At 54.2% G+C, this 16,608-nt stretch overlaps 1 protein-coding gene across 1 annotated transcript; it reads right to left on the bottom strand.

Annotated features, from left to right (window-relative positions):
• Window positions 1-1,598: 1,598 nt before the first annotated feature.
• On the bottom strand, window positions 1,599-9,452 carry MATN1 (matrilin 1; the record flags this gene model as incomplete). Its single annotated transcript, XM_082834013.1, has 8 exons — window positions 1,599-1,653; window positions 2,317-2,392; window positions 3,286-3,438; window positions 4,005-4,421; window positions 4,894-5,019; window positions 5,974-6,196; window positions 7,316-7,662; window positions 9,362-9,452. 8 exons carry the CDS (start codon window positions 9,450-9,452, stop codon window positions 1,599-1,601), a joined length of 1,488 nt encoding a protein of 495 aa, XP_082690139.1.
• Window positions 9,453-16,608: the final 7,156 nt, after the last annotated feature.

The following is a 16,608-nucleotide window of genomic DNA, read 5'->3' as shown; positions in this document are numbered from 1 at the left end:
AGGAAGATCTTTCAGGACGGTCTGAGCTTCTTATAAAAGCCTTTTACGTGCTCTTAAGTGGGAATCTAGTTCTCATGCTAAAAATGCTCCATTAAACCAGAATGGGTTCCAAAAAGCAGCCAAGCTCCCCCTCTGGGAGGCGCGGGATTGAGACTCCAGAGGGGCCTGGGACAGGGTCAGCGGGACATGGGGGTCAAAGACTTTCTTTGCACTGTCCCTGAGGCAGGGGCTGCAGCTGTCTGTGTTGGGGGTGGGACCGAGGCTGCTGACGCACCAGGAAGCAACAGAGGAGACTCCAAGGGGGTGAGGGGCCGGGCAGGGGGCGGTGGGCCAGCCGAGGCTCCTCACCCACCCCACTGTGCATGCACACACGCACTCACCCCAGGGCTCCTGGTACAATCCAAACCGTCTCTCTTTTCCTCCAGCTGGGTTGAGGGTGACAGGGCGCCCTGCTCAACTGAAGTCCCTTAAGAAATGGGAGAGTAGGGCTTCCCTGGTGGTGCAGTGGTTAAGAGTCCACCTGCCGGGTTCGTGCCCCAGTCCGGGAGGATCCCACATGCCGCGGAACGGCTTGGCCCGTGAGCCATGCCGCTGAGCCTGCGCGTCCGGAGCCTGTGCTCCGCAACGAGAGAGGCCGCAACAGTGAGAGGCCCGTGTACCGCAAAAAAAAAAAAACAAGAAATGGGAGAGTATTTGTCCCATAGGCCACCATCCCCCCACCGCCTGACACAGGGCACGTGCTCTGTGTTTGCTGTCTGCATGAATAAATGACTGAATGAATGGCGGATGGCCCTATCTGGTGCCTTTTGAATCCACAGTCCTGGATTCAAGCCCTGTCTCTCCAACCGACTCACTGCCGAGCAAGTCATCTTATCACTCAGGAACTCAGCTTTCCCATCTGTAAAATGGGGACAACTCAGGTCTGTTCTGGGTAAGGTTGCTGGGAGGATGAAATGAGACCTCATCAAGGAATTTGTAACTGAAAAGGCAGAACAAACGTGAGCCAGGTTGGGAGCAGTGGCCCTCATCCCCGTTACCACCACTATTGCCATCCTGCGACCATCCCCATCGCCCACCACCCTCACGGTCCTTCTTCCTGCTCCCCAAATAACCACACTGCCACTGGCCCCAGTCAGTGCTTAAGTTAAGTCACATTTAATGGTTTTTTGAAGGGGAATAGAGAAATCAGAAAAGAGATTACAGCGCTCTCAGTCAAGAAAGGGTGAACTAAAACATATGGGAATATATTAAGCTTTTGATTAAAAAAATGCAAACGCAGTTCCTCCCACACTCACCCGTGTTCTCACTCATGCTCTCAGACACACACCCAGCCTCAGGCGCGCGCACACACACACACTCACACACACACTCCCAAACATGCACACACTCCCTGCACACGCACTCAAACACGCACTCCCCCCAAGCTCGCAGGGTGGGAGAGGGAGAGACCTGGTGCCGCCCCGGTGCCCCACCCTTCCCAAGCCCGCCTCGCTGAAATGGCAAAGCTACACTAAACTCAGGCTCTAGGGGACACACACTGGGCTCTGTGAGCTGCACTGGGGGCAGGGAGATGGAGAGGTCGTGGGGGACAGGTAGCCTTAGACGATTCTGTTCTCCAGGATGGCCAGCCGCTTACTCACAGCTTCCAGTGGACTGGGAGTTAAGGAGATATGCAGGTTGGCCAGAGCAGGGCAGTGACGGGGTGGCACCTGCACTCAGGGCCCCCCTTCCAGGACTTTCTCTCACTTCCCCCTCATAGCGTGTGTTCCCCCCAATGTCAAAACTTATCCATCCACAGCCCTCGGAATGGTGCTTTCCAAAAACAAGCAAGCAGTTACAGTGAGCCCGGAAAGCCCAGCGCTGTCCAGTTGCAGGTTTAGGCCTGCTGGGTCCCCACCTAGTTCTGCCTGAGCCAGGGGAACTGCGAGGGCTCCAGCCCCATCTGAGTGGAGACTGGTGGGTAGTCATGTCACCGAGAGCTTGAGCAATGGAAGTCCATGGGCACCATGTTTTCCTGAGCGTGTCCAGGACTCTGTGTGTGTCCAGTCTAGAGCTTGGTTCCTGCCTGTGCTTTGGCAGGGTCAGTATCAAAGCCGGGGCCAGCCTACCTGGCCAGGATCCAGCCTGTCTTCAGCAGGAGGCAGGCAAGGAGGAGCCTGCCCCGATCACACCACACAAGGGGCACGGCTTTCTCCTCTCCTGACAGGGACCTCCCCTCCCCTCCCCTCCCCCTCCCCCTCCCCTCCCCCGTCCCCCTCCCCCCCTCCCCCTCCCCCTCCCCCTCCCTGCAGCAGCCTCTGGAAAAGGATATGCTTCCTGGTCAGGGCCTGCAGCAGCCCCTCCACTTTGGTCCGGAATTTCACGATGGACTCACAGGCACACAGGTCTTCCTCTGGGGTGGACAGAAAGTAGGGAAAGAGAAAGAGGATGGTAAGCGGTTGCCTGCCAGAAAGGTGGGTCAGGTGGGTCACTGCCCAGGGCCAGGACTAGGGTGTCTTGGGGGAGTGTGGGGCCTAGGAGATGCGAGAAGGCAGAGAGACATGTGAAATTCTTAAGACAGAGCTCCTAGGAATGATGGAGGGGGGACGACCCCTGAATGTCTTCCTGCTCCCTCAAAGCCCTGATAAAGAACTCCAATATTAGCTTCCCCACGCTGGTCACCTACTATGCAAAGACACTGTCATCAGGGGCCTCTAGGTCATCATGGTGACTCCTCACCCCGATTCTTTGGGGTTGAAGTCATTAACCCCATTTTACAAATGAAGAACTTGAGAAGGAAAACAACTTGTCCTATGGCCAACAGCTAGTTAGTGTCAACAAACATGCAAACCCAGGTGTATCTGGCTCTGGAATCCATACTCTTTACCACTGGGAACCAGCTGGCAAGGTCACCGGGGAGGATCAGGGGAGGAAGCACGGTTCAAATCCTGGTTCCTCCAGTTATTAAGTGGTTCCACCCCTCTGACCTTGGCTTTCCTGTCTGTAAAATGGACATAACAATATTCCTACCAAATAGGATTAAATGATTCATATTTGGAGTGCACTGAGAAGAGTGCCACATGTGTAAGAGCATTCAATATACAGTTGCTGGTTGTTAAAGTCTGACAGGCCAGCCTTCCTCCTGATTCTGCCAACTCATGATGCCACCCCAGCTCCCGTTTTCCCCACCCACATCCAGTCCAGGATGGTTACACACACACACACACACACACACACACACACACACACACACACCCCAGAGCCCCACCTGCTCCTCCCATCAACACAATTTCTGGCCTCACTCACCCATGCAGATCTTCTTCTGCAACTTCTTGCCAATCTGGTTGATGGTCTTGAAGTCAGCCGTGTAGAAATAGTGCTCTGCCACGGGCTCCGAGGCAATTTCCCTCAGCTCATCCTCCACAGCGTTGCCCACACCCACAGCAAACATCTTAAAGCCTGCCAAGAGGAACAAGATGAGTAGCAGTGGCCAGGGGGACAGGCAGCCATAACTGAGCCTCCCGGGGAATCCCCAGGCAATCAACAGCAGACACCTCCTGGTGGCAGATGCTGGAATTGCAGGTACAATGATTGAGGAAATCAACATCTGCTGAGCTTCTACCATATATCAGACTTGTACTGACTGTACTGGGAACTTTGCAATCTCATGTAACCCTAATAACCATCCATCTGGTGGTTATTATTATTCTCACTTAATAGGTGATAAAACTCAGGCTTGTCCCAAAGTGGGGTTGCCTGCCAACAGTTGGTATGTTCTTGGGAACATTCAACTATAAAAGTTCCAAGCCTCACCTACCAAAGGACCATTAAGCCAGCCACTTACTTTTCTGGGACCTCAGTTTTCTCATTAGTATAAAAAAGAGCTGGACAAACCAATCCCTCCTCATTCACACTGAATCTGGGTTTAGGGCACTCATCAGAACAGACATAAGATAAACTATAGTTGAGCTGTTCCATGTGTACCCTTGGCCACTGGTGGTGTTCAGGGTTCAGACAGCACCTACCAAGGTCCTTGGCTTTCTTGGCAGCATCATTAATGTAGTCCTGGCTCCGACCATCAGTGAAGACAATGCCCACCTTCTGGGCACCAGGCCTGGCCCCGCTGGACACACTGAAGGAATTGTCGATGAGGTACTTGAGGGCAGCCCCGGTCATGGTGCCCTTCTCCATGTAGGACATGTTCCGCACAGCTGCCTTGATGTCCTTCTTGGTGTGGAAGCGGCCCAGTGGGAACTCCTGGCGCACAGAGCTTGAGTACTGTACCAGTCCCACTTGGGCCAGCTTGTCCGACACATCCAGCGTGTCCACAATCTGGTTGATGAACTTCTTCACCAGCTCAAAGTTCTCTGGCCGCACACTCTTGGATCCATCAATTAGGAAAACCAGGTCAGTAGCCGAACTGCCACCTCCACCGCTGCAGCCTGAGGGGGGCGGGCAGGATAGGAAGGCAGGGGAGTGATGCTCAAGTTCATAGTCATTCATCACAGCCACTGGCTGGGTACGCACCACACCCAAGATCTGTACGGAGAATCATCCCATTTGGTCCTCAAAACTTCCTCTGTGAAGCCTAAGTTCCTGGCCCCCATGTTACAGCATTGAAACCCGAAGCTCTAAAAGCTGTTAAATCAGACAGCTCAGAAGTAGTGGCACCAAGATGTGCACTCAAGACTATGTAACTCCTTCCACCATATTAAACCTACCACCCACTGTGACAGAAGGAGGGACGGTAGTGAGAAGAGAACTTCTGCTGATGCCAAACTCCAGAAGGCATCTATTGCAGATTGGTCCAGAGGCCAAGTACAGAGAGGCTCAGGTGGGCTTCCTGGGGAGGGGCCAAGGCCCCGTCCCCTGCCCGCCACCTTCCCCAGGCTTGCCTGTGTCTGGCCCACTGACCATTGCAGGTCTTGCCATCACTGTTCAGGGTGAAGCCCTCGCGGCAGGCGCAGGTGTAGGAGCCCGGGGAGCTGAGGCACATCTGCTCGCAGTCATGGTCGCCTGTGGCGCACAGGTCTGACACCACTGTGGGGACAAGAGGAGACTCAGAATCTCATGGTCACGGGGCCTCGGACATCTTGGCAAGGATGGCCCCTCAACACGCTCAAGGAAACTGAGGCCCCCGACTGGATGGGGTCCCAGACCCTCAGCCCAGGGCCAGAATCACTGCAGCAGGGCTGACATCCCCGGAGAAGATGATATTGCGGATAATAAGCTAAAACTTCTCGCTAAAAATGTAGAGGCCAAAGAGGCGGGGCCTTTAATCCCCTTTGTTCACTTTTGTATTCCAAGTGTCTAGAACAACACGTGCAGCAGTGAACACAGCACAAAGAAGATGCTCAACGAATACTTGTTAGATACCATGTACTGAGCATGGTACTATGCATGGAATTCTCACAGTCAGATTCAGACTCTTCCTAGGCCCGCCCCGTGCCCAAGACCCACCTCTCCTCTGCAAAAGACTCTGAACTTTCTCCTGCCCAATGCCCAGGCCCCTCAGACCCTTCCACATCACAGAAGACTCTGGCACCCCAATACCCCACACCCCCCACACACCCCCACCCCCTCTACCCCCCGCTACCCCCACACACACACACTCCCCCACACCCCCACCCCTGTCCAAATAGCACAGGTTTTTTTAGGCCCTCCCCTTACTGGCTTCTGGCCCCTCCTTGGTCCCTGCCAGTACTCTACCACGAAAAGGACTTCTTTTTGGTATCGCTTTTCCCCAACTCCCTTAACCCCAGGCAGGGGACAGCCCCCAGATCAGGCGGCTCTGAGCCCTGGCCCCGCCCCCGAGGTTGGCTCTGTCTCAGTCCCTGCCCCCGTATAGGGCACCTCCAGCCCAGGCCCCGCCCCCACGCTGCGCTCTAAGCCACGCCCCTTTTCTGGCCCCGCCCAGACACCGGTACCCACACCCACACACCCCTCACTCCCCCAGCACCCCTCCCAGCCTGGTCCATCCCCCGCCCCACGCACAGCAGAAGGCCTCCTGGAACTTCTTGGACAGCTTCTCGATGACGCTGTAGCTCTCCACGTAGTCCACGTGCTCGTCCTGAGGCTCGCTGGCGATCTGCTGCAGCGTGGCCTTGTCCACACGGCCTACGCCGATGGCGAACAGCTCGATGCCACTGGCCCTGGCCCTCGCAGACACGTCCCGCACGCTGTCCTGGGGCCTCCCGTCCGTCACCACGATGACCACCTGCGATACACACGCGGGGCCTGTGTGAGGACCCGGCCTCCCTCCCCGCGCTGGGTCAGCCGCTTGGCCCTCCAGTAAACCCTTAGGATGGTTGGCATAAGAGGAGGTTGACCCAGAAGGGCGGAGTGGCTAACCCAGGTCACACAGCTAGTCGGCAGCAGGTGGATCTGGCCCCTCACCAACACCAGGGTTTGGGCCTAGGGAAAAGAACCTGGATAGCGGAGGAGGCAACAGGTTTTCTCTGACTGAGAGACGTGGCTGAGCTGTTCTCTCATCTGACTATGGGCTCTGGGTGTCTCTTCCCTCGGGCATGACCGCCTGAGGGCAGCGCCTCCTCTCCCCTGTCAAACGAGAGCCTCTGACAGTCAGGCCCAGCCTGCGCGCAACACCGTACAGTTCTACCCTTTGGCCACCAGAGGGAGGCAGAGGCTACGGAATGGCAGTTTTTCCTCCGGTCTGGACATTTTCTCCCGTATGCCCTGGGAAGGAGGCTGTTCCCACATTGATGCCCAAGGAATGAAGGAAGATGCTGCCTTTTCTCCCTCCATTCCCCAAGATACTACCTGCCCTTTCCTAAGAGGAAAACACTCTTCCCCTCCCACAAGGCACCTGTGTGCCGTACCCCAGAAAGGGCAACAGGAGGGGACCCTGGCGCTGAGCCTGGCCCTCATCACCCCCTGCCGGAGCCCGCCCTGAAGTTGGGTCCTCACAGCTCTGCTGGAGTCTGAGACTCGGCATCCAGCCCCCTTAGCTGCTTTTCTCCTTCTGACCTGGGTCTGCTTCTGATTCCTGAGTCCCCACCCCTGGCCCAGATGCCCAACCCCTTGGATTGGGTCTTGGTGATCTGACAGGCCTGGGTTAGAAATGCAGCTCCATGAGGCACAGCTCACCTTCCTGAGCCCCTGTTCTTTCATCTGGATAAAGGGGGTGTAGTGAGGCCCACATGAGACGATTCATGGTAAGAAGCCCGGAAGGGGCAGCATTATTTTTAATATCATTACTCTGGGGCCCCTGGGGAGCAGCCTTGCACAATCTCTTCCCCTCCAGAGGCCTAGGCTCCTGGCACTGAAAACCTAGCTCTTCACTGTCACCTGCTGCCACGTTCCCGTGAGTCCCCACCTTGCTGATGTCCGGTGAGCTGGGGCGACCGCCCTCAGCATCACTTAAGGCCTTGGTGATGGCGAACTGGATGGCCAGGCCCGTCATGGTGCCTGTGGACAGCGGCTGGATGCGGCGCACGGCCTGCAGCAGCATGGCCTTGGAACCGTGGGCCCGCAGCGGGAACTCCTGCTTCACGGAGCTGGCGTAGTTGACCACGCCCACGCGGGTGGCATTGGGCCCCACGTCCAGTGACTCGATGACCTGGGACAGGAACACCTTCACCTTCTCAAACTCCACTGGCCGCACGCTGCGTGAGCTGTCGATGACGAACACCAGGTCTATGGGCCGGGTCCGGCAGAGGTGCCCTGGGAGGCGGCAAAGGTCAGGAGGATGGACCAGAGACACTCAAGACAAAGGAGCAGCGCACCAGCAGCTACTTAGGTCTGGACGTGAGGCCCCAGGCAGAGTAGACCAGACATGAACCGGGCTGGCTGGGTCCTATCATCAGCGTGGGGACACTGGAGCAATCAACTTGCCAGAGGTTGCTCAGCCCGTGGGAAAGACAGAGGCTCGAATGGCGCCCTCACCTCTCTGAGCCTCAGTTTCCTTTCTGTACAATGAGCAGGTGGTCCCTTACAGGATCCTTTGAGGACAAGCAAAAAGGCACGTAGGGTGCCAGCACAGGGCTGGGCATGCAGGGTGTTCAGGGGGCAGCAAAGGAGAAGACAGCCTTCGTGTCTCAGATTTCAGCCCAGAGTGGCTACCGCCAACAAGGGGCAGCTCTTTCCCCTGGCTGGGCAGGAGGGCCCTGAGCGTGGGCCCTCGGGCGGGCGCGGCCTTGAAGGCCAACGCAGCACCTGTCAACATGGCCTCTTTCATCTGAGCATTAAAGCAAATCAGCAAAGCAGACCCAGTTTGCCTCGATCTGCCAGCTGGTGTCCAAGAGCAGGAGAACAGGCAGGAGTTCCTACTGGCCACCTTGGCAGCCTGACCAAGTGGGCCCCCAAGACACACCCCCAAGGAGCGATGTCTTCCCAGACAGCCTGGGAGGCAGCACCATGTGCTGGGTGGTACACAGAGCCCGAGTGAGGTAGACAGGGGTCCGAAGCCCAGCTCAGCCACTCTGTGGCCCTGGGCAGATCATTGCACCTTTGAAGCTTCACTTTTCTCATCTGTCTGGAGGGAAGAATAGGCCTAATGCCTGGTGTTATCACCAGCCTGGACCTGCAGACTGGTGGGACTTCGTACAAAGGCCAGCGCCCTCCGTCCCACACTGAGTCTGAGCCGCTCCCAAACAGGGATGCAGGAAGAAGAATCAGGAAAGGCAAGGTGTGCGGGACTGTCCCAGCCCCCAGCCACAGTGCCCTAGGCCCGGGCGTCAGAGGTCCTCAAGGGACCTCAGAAATCACCTTGCCGCTGGCTCCCCAGTCTCCACTAGCTGAGGCTACAAATGGGTAAACTGAGGCCCAGAGAGGGTGAGGGAACTGGCAGTGGACCAGGAGCCCAGGGGCTGAGGCTTTCTCGCTCTGTGGTCTTAGACAGGTCCTCTCCTCTCTGGCCTCTTTTTCCCCATCTGTACAGGAGGAGTTGGGCATTCTAGGATTCTGTGTCCAAGGCTGAAACTCAGAGGGGTACAGCCCATGGGGAGGCCAATCGGGAATCTGCTGGAAGGGCTGGTGGAAGGGGTAACCCCTTCTTGGCCACCCCCACGTCTGCACTTATTGGAGAGCCGTGAGCTCAGCCCTGGGCCTGGTGCAGCCCCAGATGTCAGCAGGCTCTCTGGGTAGCGTCTGCCCTTGGTGACCCAGAAGACCGAGGGCCCTGCAGTTTGCGTGGTCCCTGAGGACAACCTGGGAGCTGCAAAGCCCAGAGAGAGGCTCAGAGAACCCCACTCATGTCCCTGGACAGACAGGGTCACCCTGCCCTAGCCCTTGTGACTGTCACCACCTCTGTCTGCTCCTGTAGGCCACCCCTGCCTCCCTGCCCCTCTCCCCATCCTGGATCTCACTTAGCCTCTGTCTGTCTCGGTGCCCGGTGTCCCCCACCTCACATGGGCCCCCTCACCTCTGGACAGGGGCGCAAGGCCAGGTACGCGTGGGACCTGCAGCAGCAGCAGGCCGCAGAGCACGAGGCAGGGGCCACAGAGTGCCCTCATGGTTCTGGCAGCGCGGGCAGTATCGGCACAGTGGTGGGGACCAGTGGGGGCCAGGTCTTATCAAGCTCGCTGCCTGCCCAGACGGCCCCCCACTGACGTGGGGCGGCCCCCTTCGGGGGGCGGGGCCGGGCTGAATGGAGGTGTGTGTGCCAGGGAGGGAGGGAGCCGCCCGGCCTGGGCTCCGGAGGCCCCTCTGACCACAAGGGCTCCTTTGCCTGCAGGAGCTGCAGCTGGAATCCAGGAAATCTCAGGTGGGTGGAGGGTGGCTCCTCCAGGGCGCAGAGCCTGCGCTGGCCCGAAGTTGCCACTCCCAGCCCAGGGAGACCTGAGTGCAGCGGCCTCGCTCCCCTGCACTGCCCGCACCCTCATCCCGCAGCCACGCTTTTCTCGCCCCTACCGTTCCAACCCCAGTCTCCCCGTTGGCCTCCGCTGCCTCTCCACACACGCCCTGCTCTCCAGCCGCGCCTGGATTCTGAGCTCTCCTCAAGCCTTTGTATACGCAGGACCATCTACCCATAATGCCCTTTCCTCCCGATCACTCTCTGCCTAACCATCTTGCAAGGTCATATCGGGGCGAACATGTACCCGAGCCCCTAGTATGTGGGGGGCAGTAGGGAAGGTGGTTGAAAGCTCAGACTTAGGAGCCAGGTGACCTGGGTTGGCTTTGTACTGCCTGTGTGACTGTAGGCAGGTTACTTCACCTCTCTGTGCCTCAGATTCCTCACCTGGAAACACCGGGAGGGGTTGATTGGAAGAGCAGATTTATATGAACCATCTCACTGAATTCTCTTGACAGCCCTGTGAGGCAACCAATATTATTACTCTCACTTCCCAGGTGAGGAACTGAAAAACAGTTTTGAAGTAACTTGTCTAAAGTGCAGCTCAGTGTCGGTGCCAGGAAAGGTCCCCAAACCAGTATTCTCAGCCACCCTGCTTGCACGGGTAAAGCTTAGTGGCGGGGCCTTCTCCATGCCCACCTCTCCCGTGGCTCCTCTGGGGTTAGGACCCCCTCCCTGTGCTTCCGTGCCTTGACCATTTCATCCATGAGTGGGTAAGTGTCTGATTGATTCATCTCTGCGTCTGGGACCAGCCCAGGGTCTGCACAGAGGAGGCAAAAATAAGGCTTGTAAGTAAAGGAGTATAATCAGGAAGGGTCCCCACCATTGCATCTGGGTCCAGTAGTTGATGGGATAGAGCAGAGAGAGCATGGGCTTGGCCATCTGAGAGAACCACGTTCAAATGCACTTCTGCTGCTCACCAGCTGTGTGACCTGGAGCTGGTGACTTAGCCTCTCTGAGCCTCAGCTTGTTGCCATACAAGATGATAAGGGAACGGTAGCTCTTGTCTTGCCCGCCTCACTGGAACCCTGTGAGGAGTCGATGAGAGGACGGAAGCGGAGATTGGGGACTGAAAGGTTATCATCTTTGGGGAGGTATAATCGCTAATACTTAAGGCCTGTGACTTCACTCTGTATAAATTATACCTCAATAAAAGGAAGTGTACAGATGCTTTTTAAAAAGTGATTGCCGGGCACAGCTGATCCAACAAATATTGTCACAATCTTCAGCGGTGATGATGATAACAGTCCCTTCCACGTGTGACACGGCACAGTCACTCGCTCTATCACCCTGTCTCCTTTGTTCCCCCAACAAACCGGTGAGGTCAGCAGATCCAACTATATTAGCCCATTTGTCAGATGAGGAAACTGAGGCCCAGAGGGGTTCGTGACTTGCCTGAAGCCACCCAGCCTGTTTAGGGGCAGAGCCAAGCTTAGAAATCAGGTCTCATTCCCCTTTGCCCCTATTTAGAGAGCAAGGAAGTTAAAAGCATTTCCCTCTGAGTTTTCCCATTTTCATTTCATTTTTTCACAATTCACAGTCCTCCCCAGTTCCAAAAACCAGTTGAAATGGATTTCTTTTCTTCTCTGCAACTTGAAAGTCTAATTCTCTTCTCCAGAGATGCCACAGGGTGTGGTCATTGTGGCCCTTATCACTTCCCCAAATTGTGTTATGAATGTGGTATCTGGCCCCCACCCCCACCCTTGCCCCAGAGGATGTCAGCTCCCTCCCAGCAGGCAGCTTCTCTGTCTCATCACCAGTAAACCCCCCAGACCCAGCTTGGTGCCTATCACAGGGTATCTGGTGAGCAAATGAAGAAATGAATTAAAAGAAGGAAGTAATGATGAACTGGGTCCATTTCCATGTTAACCATCAAAGGTCAGGCTGGGGTTGGTGATGGTGACCAATGGCGAGAGAGGCACAGTGCCCGCCCCCCACTCCCCTGCTGAAGGTAGACGAGCAGAACGTGAGCTGGAGTCTCCTAGCCCACCACCCCTCTCCCCAGTGGACAGAACTGTGTCTGGAGCTCAGGGTACAAAGCCCTCTTGGCCAGGGCAGCAGCTGGGCCCATGAAACAGCTCTTTCAGCTCTGTCTCTGAATGGCAGGTCTATGGGCTCCTCAGAGGAACAGAAGCGCCTTTTCTGTGTCACTTCGCTCATTAACAGAGCCACAGAAACTGCTACAGGTAAGTTTTCAGGAACAGAGATGGGTTCCCCCCAAAGGGGCAGCTTTAACATTCCATAGTGGGAGTGGGGGCTTGGTGGGGAGGAGACCTGGAAGTTGAGTATATACATTGAGGAAAGAAAATAAATATTTGTGTTTTGAAAATGTGAAACATTTTACCCCAGGAATCAAAATCGGGAACAGTGTGGCCGGTATTAGCCAAGGAGAAAAACCGCGTTGAGGGGCCTCCATTAAGGCAGCTCCCGAGACACCAGGCAGCCGTGAAGGGCTCCCCCTGTTCCCTCCTTGTTTTCACACACCTCGGGTTTCCAGAAACTTAAATGCTTTAGTGTTTTATCCAAGAGAGAGGTTTTGTGATCCATTGAGAGGCCCCTGGGCACAGTGTGGGTCAGGAGAAAGCACACAGGACTCCCCCTCCTGTGCCCCAAGCTCAGCTCTTTTCCTGAAGAGCAAACCTGGGTATCTCTCGATGCAGGGCAGTCCAGGGCTGCCTGTCCCCTAGACCTTCCAAACCATCATCACCGTTTGCTGGATCCACATATACCTTTACTCTTTTTTGAATTAATCTTTCTAACATTAAACCAACTCACTTTTGGACAAAAATTTCTCCTCTTTCTTATTTGAAACAACAGCCGTGAAATCGCTGGTTTGATGTACCGATGACATACTTATTCCAAAATGCCTTCAAATAAATTCAAAACTAATTAAACTTAACTTTTTCTTCCACGTATCACCGAAATTATCTTGCTTTCTGTCAGTGGTGCTCATGCCAGACATTGAGGAATCCTATGAAGTGAAAAAGTTTTGGAATCAGACAGAGCTGGGTTTGAGCCCCCGTTCTGTCACCTGCCAGCTCTGTTGACATCAGATGAATCCCCTCACTTTTCTGCTCTTCAGTTCTATGTCTATAAAGTGGGGATCTCAATGCCGATGTCAGAGGATGGTGGAGAACGAAAGGTATTGAGTGCCGCATCCATGCTTACTGCTTTCACAGTGCCTTCTTGTATTAATCAGCATAGAAGAGGCCAAGTTACTGCAACAAGCAAGCCCTCGGATCACAATGGCTCAACACAAGGGTCTGTTTCTCTCCTGTGACGCAGCCCAGCGCTAGACAGGACCTCCCCAAAGCTGCCTCTCTCTTGGTAGCCCATCATCATTTCCACATCCTTTGTCTCCAGACACACGGACAAGAGAGAGAAAAGGAGCACACATCACCTGACTCCACCTGGGGATGGAATGACTCCAAGGGGTGGGATGTGGGTGTTTAGCGAGAAGGACGTGCTCTATCACGCTTCCCAAGGAAAAACAGCTTCTGTTGGCCTTATATCACCTCTAGATGAAAATTCAAATTTAGCTGGGCATTTAAGGTCCTTCAAAATCTGTTTCTTGACACCTTTTCCAGGCCGTTGCCAATCTCTCTCCCTCCCCCCACCATCCCCCTCTCTTCTCTGCCACAGAATGAGTCACTCCCTCCTCCGTCTTCTCTCACTGCACATTTTTATTGGCTTTTATCCCTTCTCTGCCTCACTTCCCTGCTCACTCTACTTCCTGGGACCACCTCCCAAATAAACAACCTGTACCCAAGTTCATGTCTCAGGATCTGCTTTGGGGGGAACTTAAGCTAAGCGAAGGTAAAGCTTTGGGGTCCAAGATGAGGATGCCTTTGGGGCCGTCCTGGGGGTCGGGAAGAACAGGACCCCAACAGGTGGGGAAGAGGAGAGCCAGGAAGGGAGGTGCCCCTACAGGACCCCAAGGGCAGCTAGGATCTGCAGGGCACTAAGCAGAATCCTCATTCACATGCATCTGCAGGTCACTCTCTGTTTTACACTTCCTTCCGTTACCTGCAAACTGTCGATAGTTTGGTTAAGGTGGTTCGAAAGAAAATGCAGATTCCCAGGATCCTTCCCAGACCCAGTGAATTGCATTTCTCAGGTGCTTCTGATGTAACTAAACCACCGATCTCACCCAACCTCCCATACGAAACATAAAGTCTCTCTCTGGAAAGCTGTCGTCCAGCCTATGGTGTTCAGCCTCTTGGACGGGGAGCTTGGTGCTTCCCAAAGTATTTTCCATCCGGCTCTGAGAGCGAGCCAGTCTCCCGGTATACCATGTTCAACGACCTGAAGATCACGGCCACACCCCCACTAAGCTGATTCTTCCCGAATGAAAACGTCCTCACATCCTACAACCATCCTTTACAACACATGGATTTCAGCCCATTACCAGTGGCATTTCAATTTGTCTCTCCCCCTCCTAAAAATGTGAGCTCTGAATTTAATATAATGCTCTGGCTCGCAGAACAGAATATATTTTCTCTCCCAATTTCTAAGGTACCTAACTTCCCTTGATGTTGCCTGAAATCCCTGCTGTTGTCCCCTCAGCCTCAAAACAGAGCCTCTGGAGACCTGAGAAGACCACCTGAGGTTGTGTAAACAATGGTTGGCTTACCTGTTTCATCTTTCAGAACTCTGGATCTACACTGACCAAGACTTCAGACGTACAGGATTGTCGTTACTGCCGTCACTTAGACGTTGAAGGACGAAAAATAAAACTTCCTCCAAATCGGGAAGGGGTGCTACATTCTTTTTCCATTGCTATGTAGCAGCTTAAACACAGCACAAATATAGCCCCTCATGGTTCCCGAAGGTCAGAAGTCTGGGTTCTCTGCTCAGTGCCTCACAAGGCTGAAATCAGGCTGAAATCAACCTGTAATCAAGGCTGGGCCTTGTTCTTCTCTGGAGCTGAGGATCCTCATTCAAGCTAACACGGTGGTTGGAAGAATTCATTCCCTTGCGGTTGTCAGACTGAACTCCCTCCCCACCTCTGCTTGTAGGCTGTTACCCAGGGGCCACTCAGCAACCAGGGGTCACCCGACAGTCCTTGTCATGTGCTCTCCCCCAAGGCCTCTCACGCGTCACATCTCTCCCATGCCAAACCTCCTCTTTCTGAAGAGCCCAGTCCCTTTTAAGGGATCAACTGATCAGGTCAGTTTCACCCAGAATAATCTCCCTTTCTCAAAGTCAACTTACCAGCTAACATAACCCAATCCCAGGAGTGACGGTCCCATCAGAGTCCCAGGCTCTGTCCACACTCGAGGGGAGAGAACTAGACAAGGTCATAGGTCATTGGAGTCTTCTTAGAATTCTGCCCACCCGGTGGTATATATAGGCATAGAACAAGGGGAGGGAGGGAAGAGGACAGGAGATTGACAAGGAAATACAACATTTTTATAATACAAGTGAATCTACAAAGACAGAAACAGACTCACAATCATAGAAAACAAACTTATGACTACCAAAGAGGGAAGGGAGGGGGCGGGGGGAGGGATTAGGAGTATGCGATTAAAAGATACACACGACTATATATAAAATAGATAAACAACAACGATTTACCGTATAACACAGGGAATAATATTAACACAATATTGTAAATCAGATCTACTTCAAAAAAAAATCTGATTCAAAAATGGACAGAGGCAGTAAATACACATTTTTTCAAAGAAGACACCCAAATGGCCAACAGATACCTGAAAAGATGCTCAACATCACTATCAGAGAAATGCAAATCAAACCACAAGACGTCTCCTCACACTTGTTAAAATGGCCATCATTAAAAAGACAAGGTAAAACAAGCATGGGTGAGAACGTGGAGAAAAGGGAATCCTTGTTCCCTGTTTGCCTGTTGGGGGAAACGTAGATCATTTCAGCCACTACGTAAAACAGGATGACGGTTTCTCAAAAAATTAAAAATCGATTTGGAACTTTATGCTACAACAAGGCCACTTCTAGACATATATCTAAAAAGATAAAAACTGGATCTCGGGGCTTCCCTGGTGGCGCAGTGGTTGAGAGTCCGCCTGCCGATGCGGGGGACACGGGTTCGTGCCCCGGTCCGGGAGGATGCCACATGCCGCGGAGCGGCTGGGCCCGTGAGCCATGGCCGCTGAGCCTGCGCGTCCGGAGCCTGTGCTCCGCAACGGGAGAGGCCACAGCAGTGAGAGGCCCGCGTACCGCAAAAAAAAAAAAACTGGATCTCAGAAAGGAAGAAAGAAAGAAATACAGCATTTTTCAGTTCAGGAAAAGTTGCTTCAGGGTCAGTAGGGGGAGGACTAGGTGATAATTACACCAAAACTACGCCTGGTGGTTACTGAGTCTGTAGGTCCTTCTGCCTCCGGTGCCTTCAGCGATGGAGGCTGCTGGGGCAGCACCCTGTGGAGTCTGACCACCTGAGAGCAAGGTTTGGCCCTGTTCTCACTCGCAGAGTGACCATGGGCAACCGAGGGATGTTACAGCGTCAAGGTTGTTCCACCTACAGCCTCCATAAGGACACCCAACGCCACGAACATCTAGATCTTTCCTTCCCACACTCTCCCTACAACAACTGCCGTCACCTCTCAGGGCAGAGGAGCTGGGAAGGTGCACGGTGATGTCCCTGGCGGGTTTCTGTTCCTTCCACTGTCCCACCTGAAGCCCCTTAGAACACCTTGGCTTTTCCCCAAACCCTCTGACAGGAGCTCAGCTCCACCTACGTGTAAAATTTCAGCAGCTTGGCCCTGGCAAGGTCAAGGCTGAAAGAATTATGGTGTTGTAAGCTGTGAGTTATCAGAGGGGAGACTCCCAGGCTGGAGTCACCC

The sequence above is a fragment of the Leucopleurus acutus genome, assembly GCF_964270905.1.
Source record: "Leucopleurus acutus genome assembly, chromosome: 2".
NCBI classification, from domain to species: Eukaryota; Metazoa; Chordata; class Mammalia; order Artiodactyla; family Delphinidae; genus Leucopleurus; species Leucopleurus acutus.
Note: the sequence above shows the minus strand (reverse complement) of the source record. Positions and strands in the feature narration are given on the sequence as shown.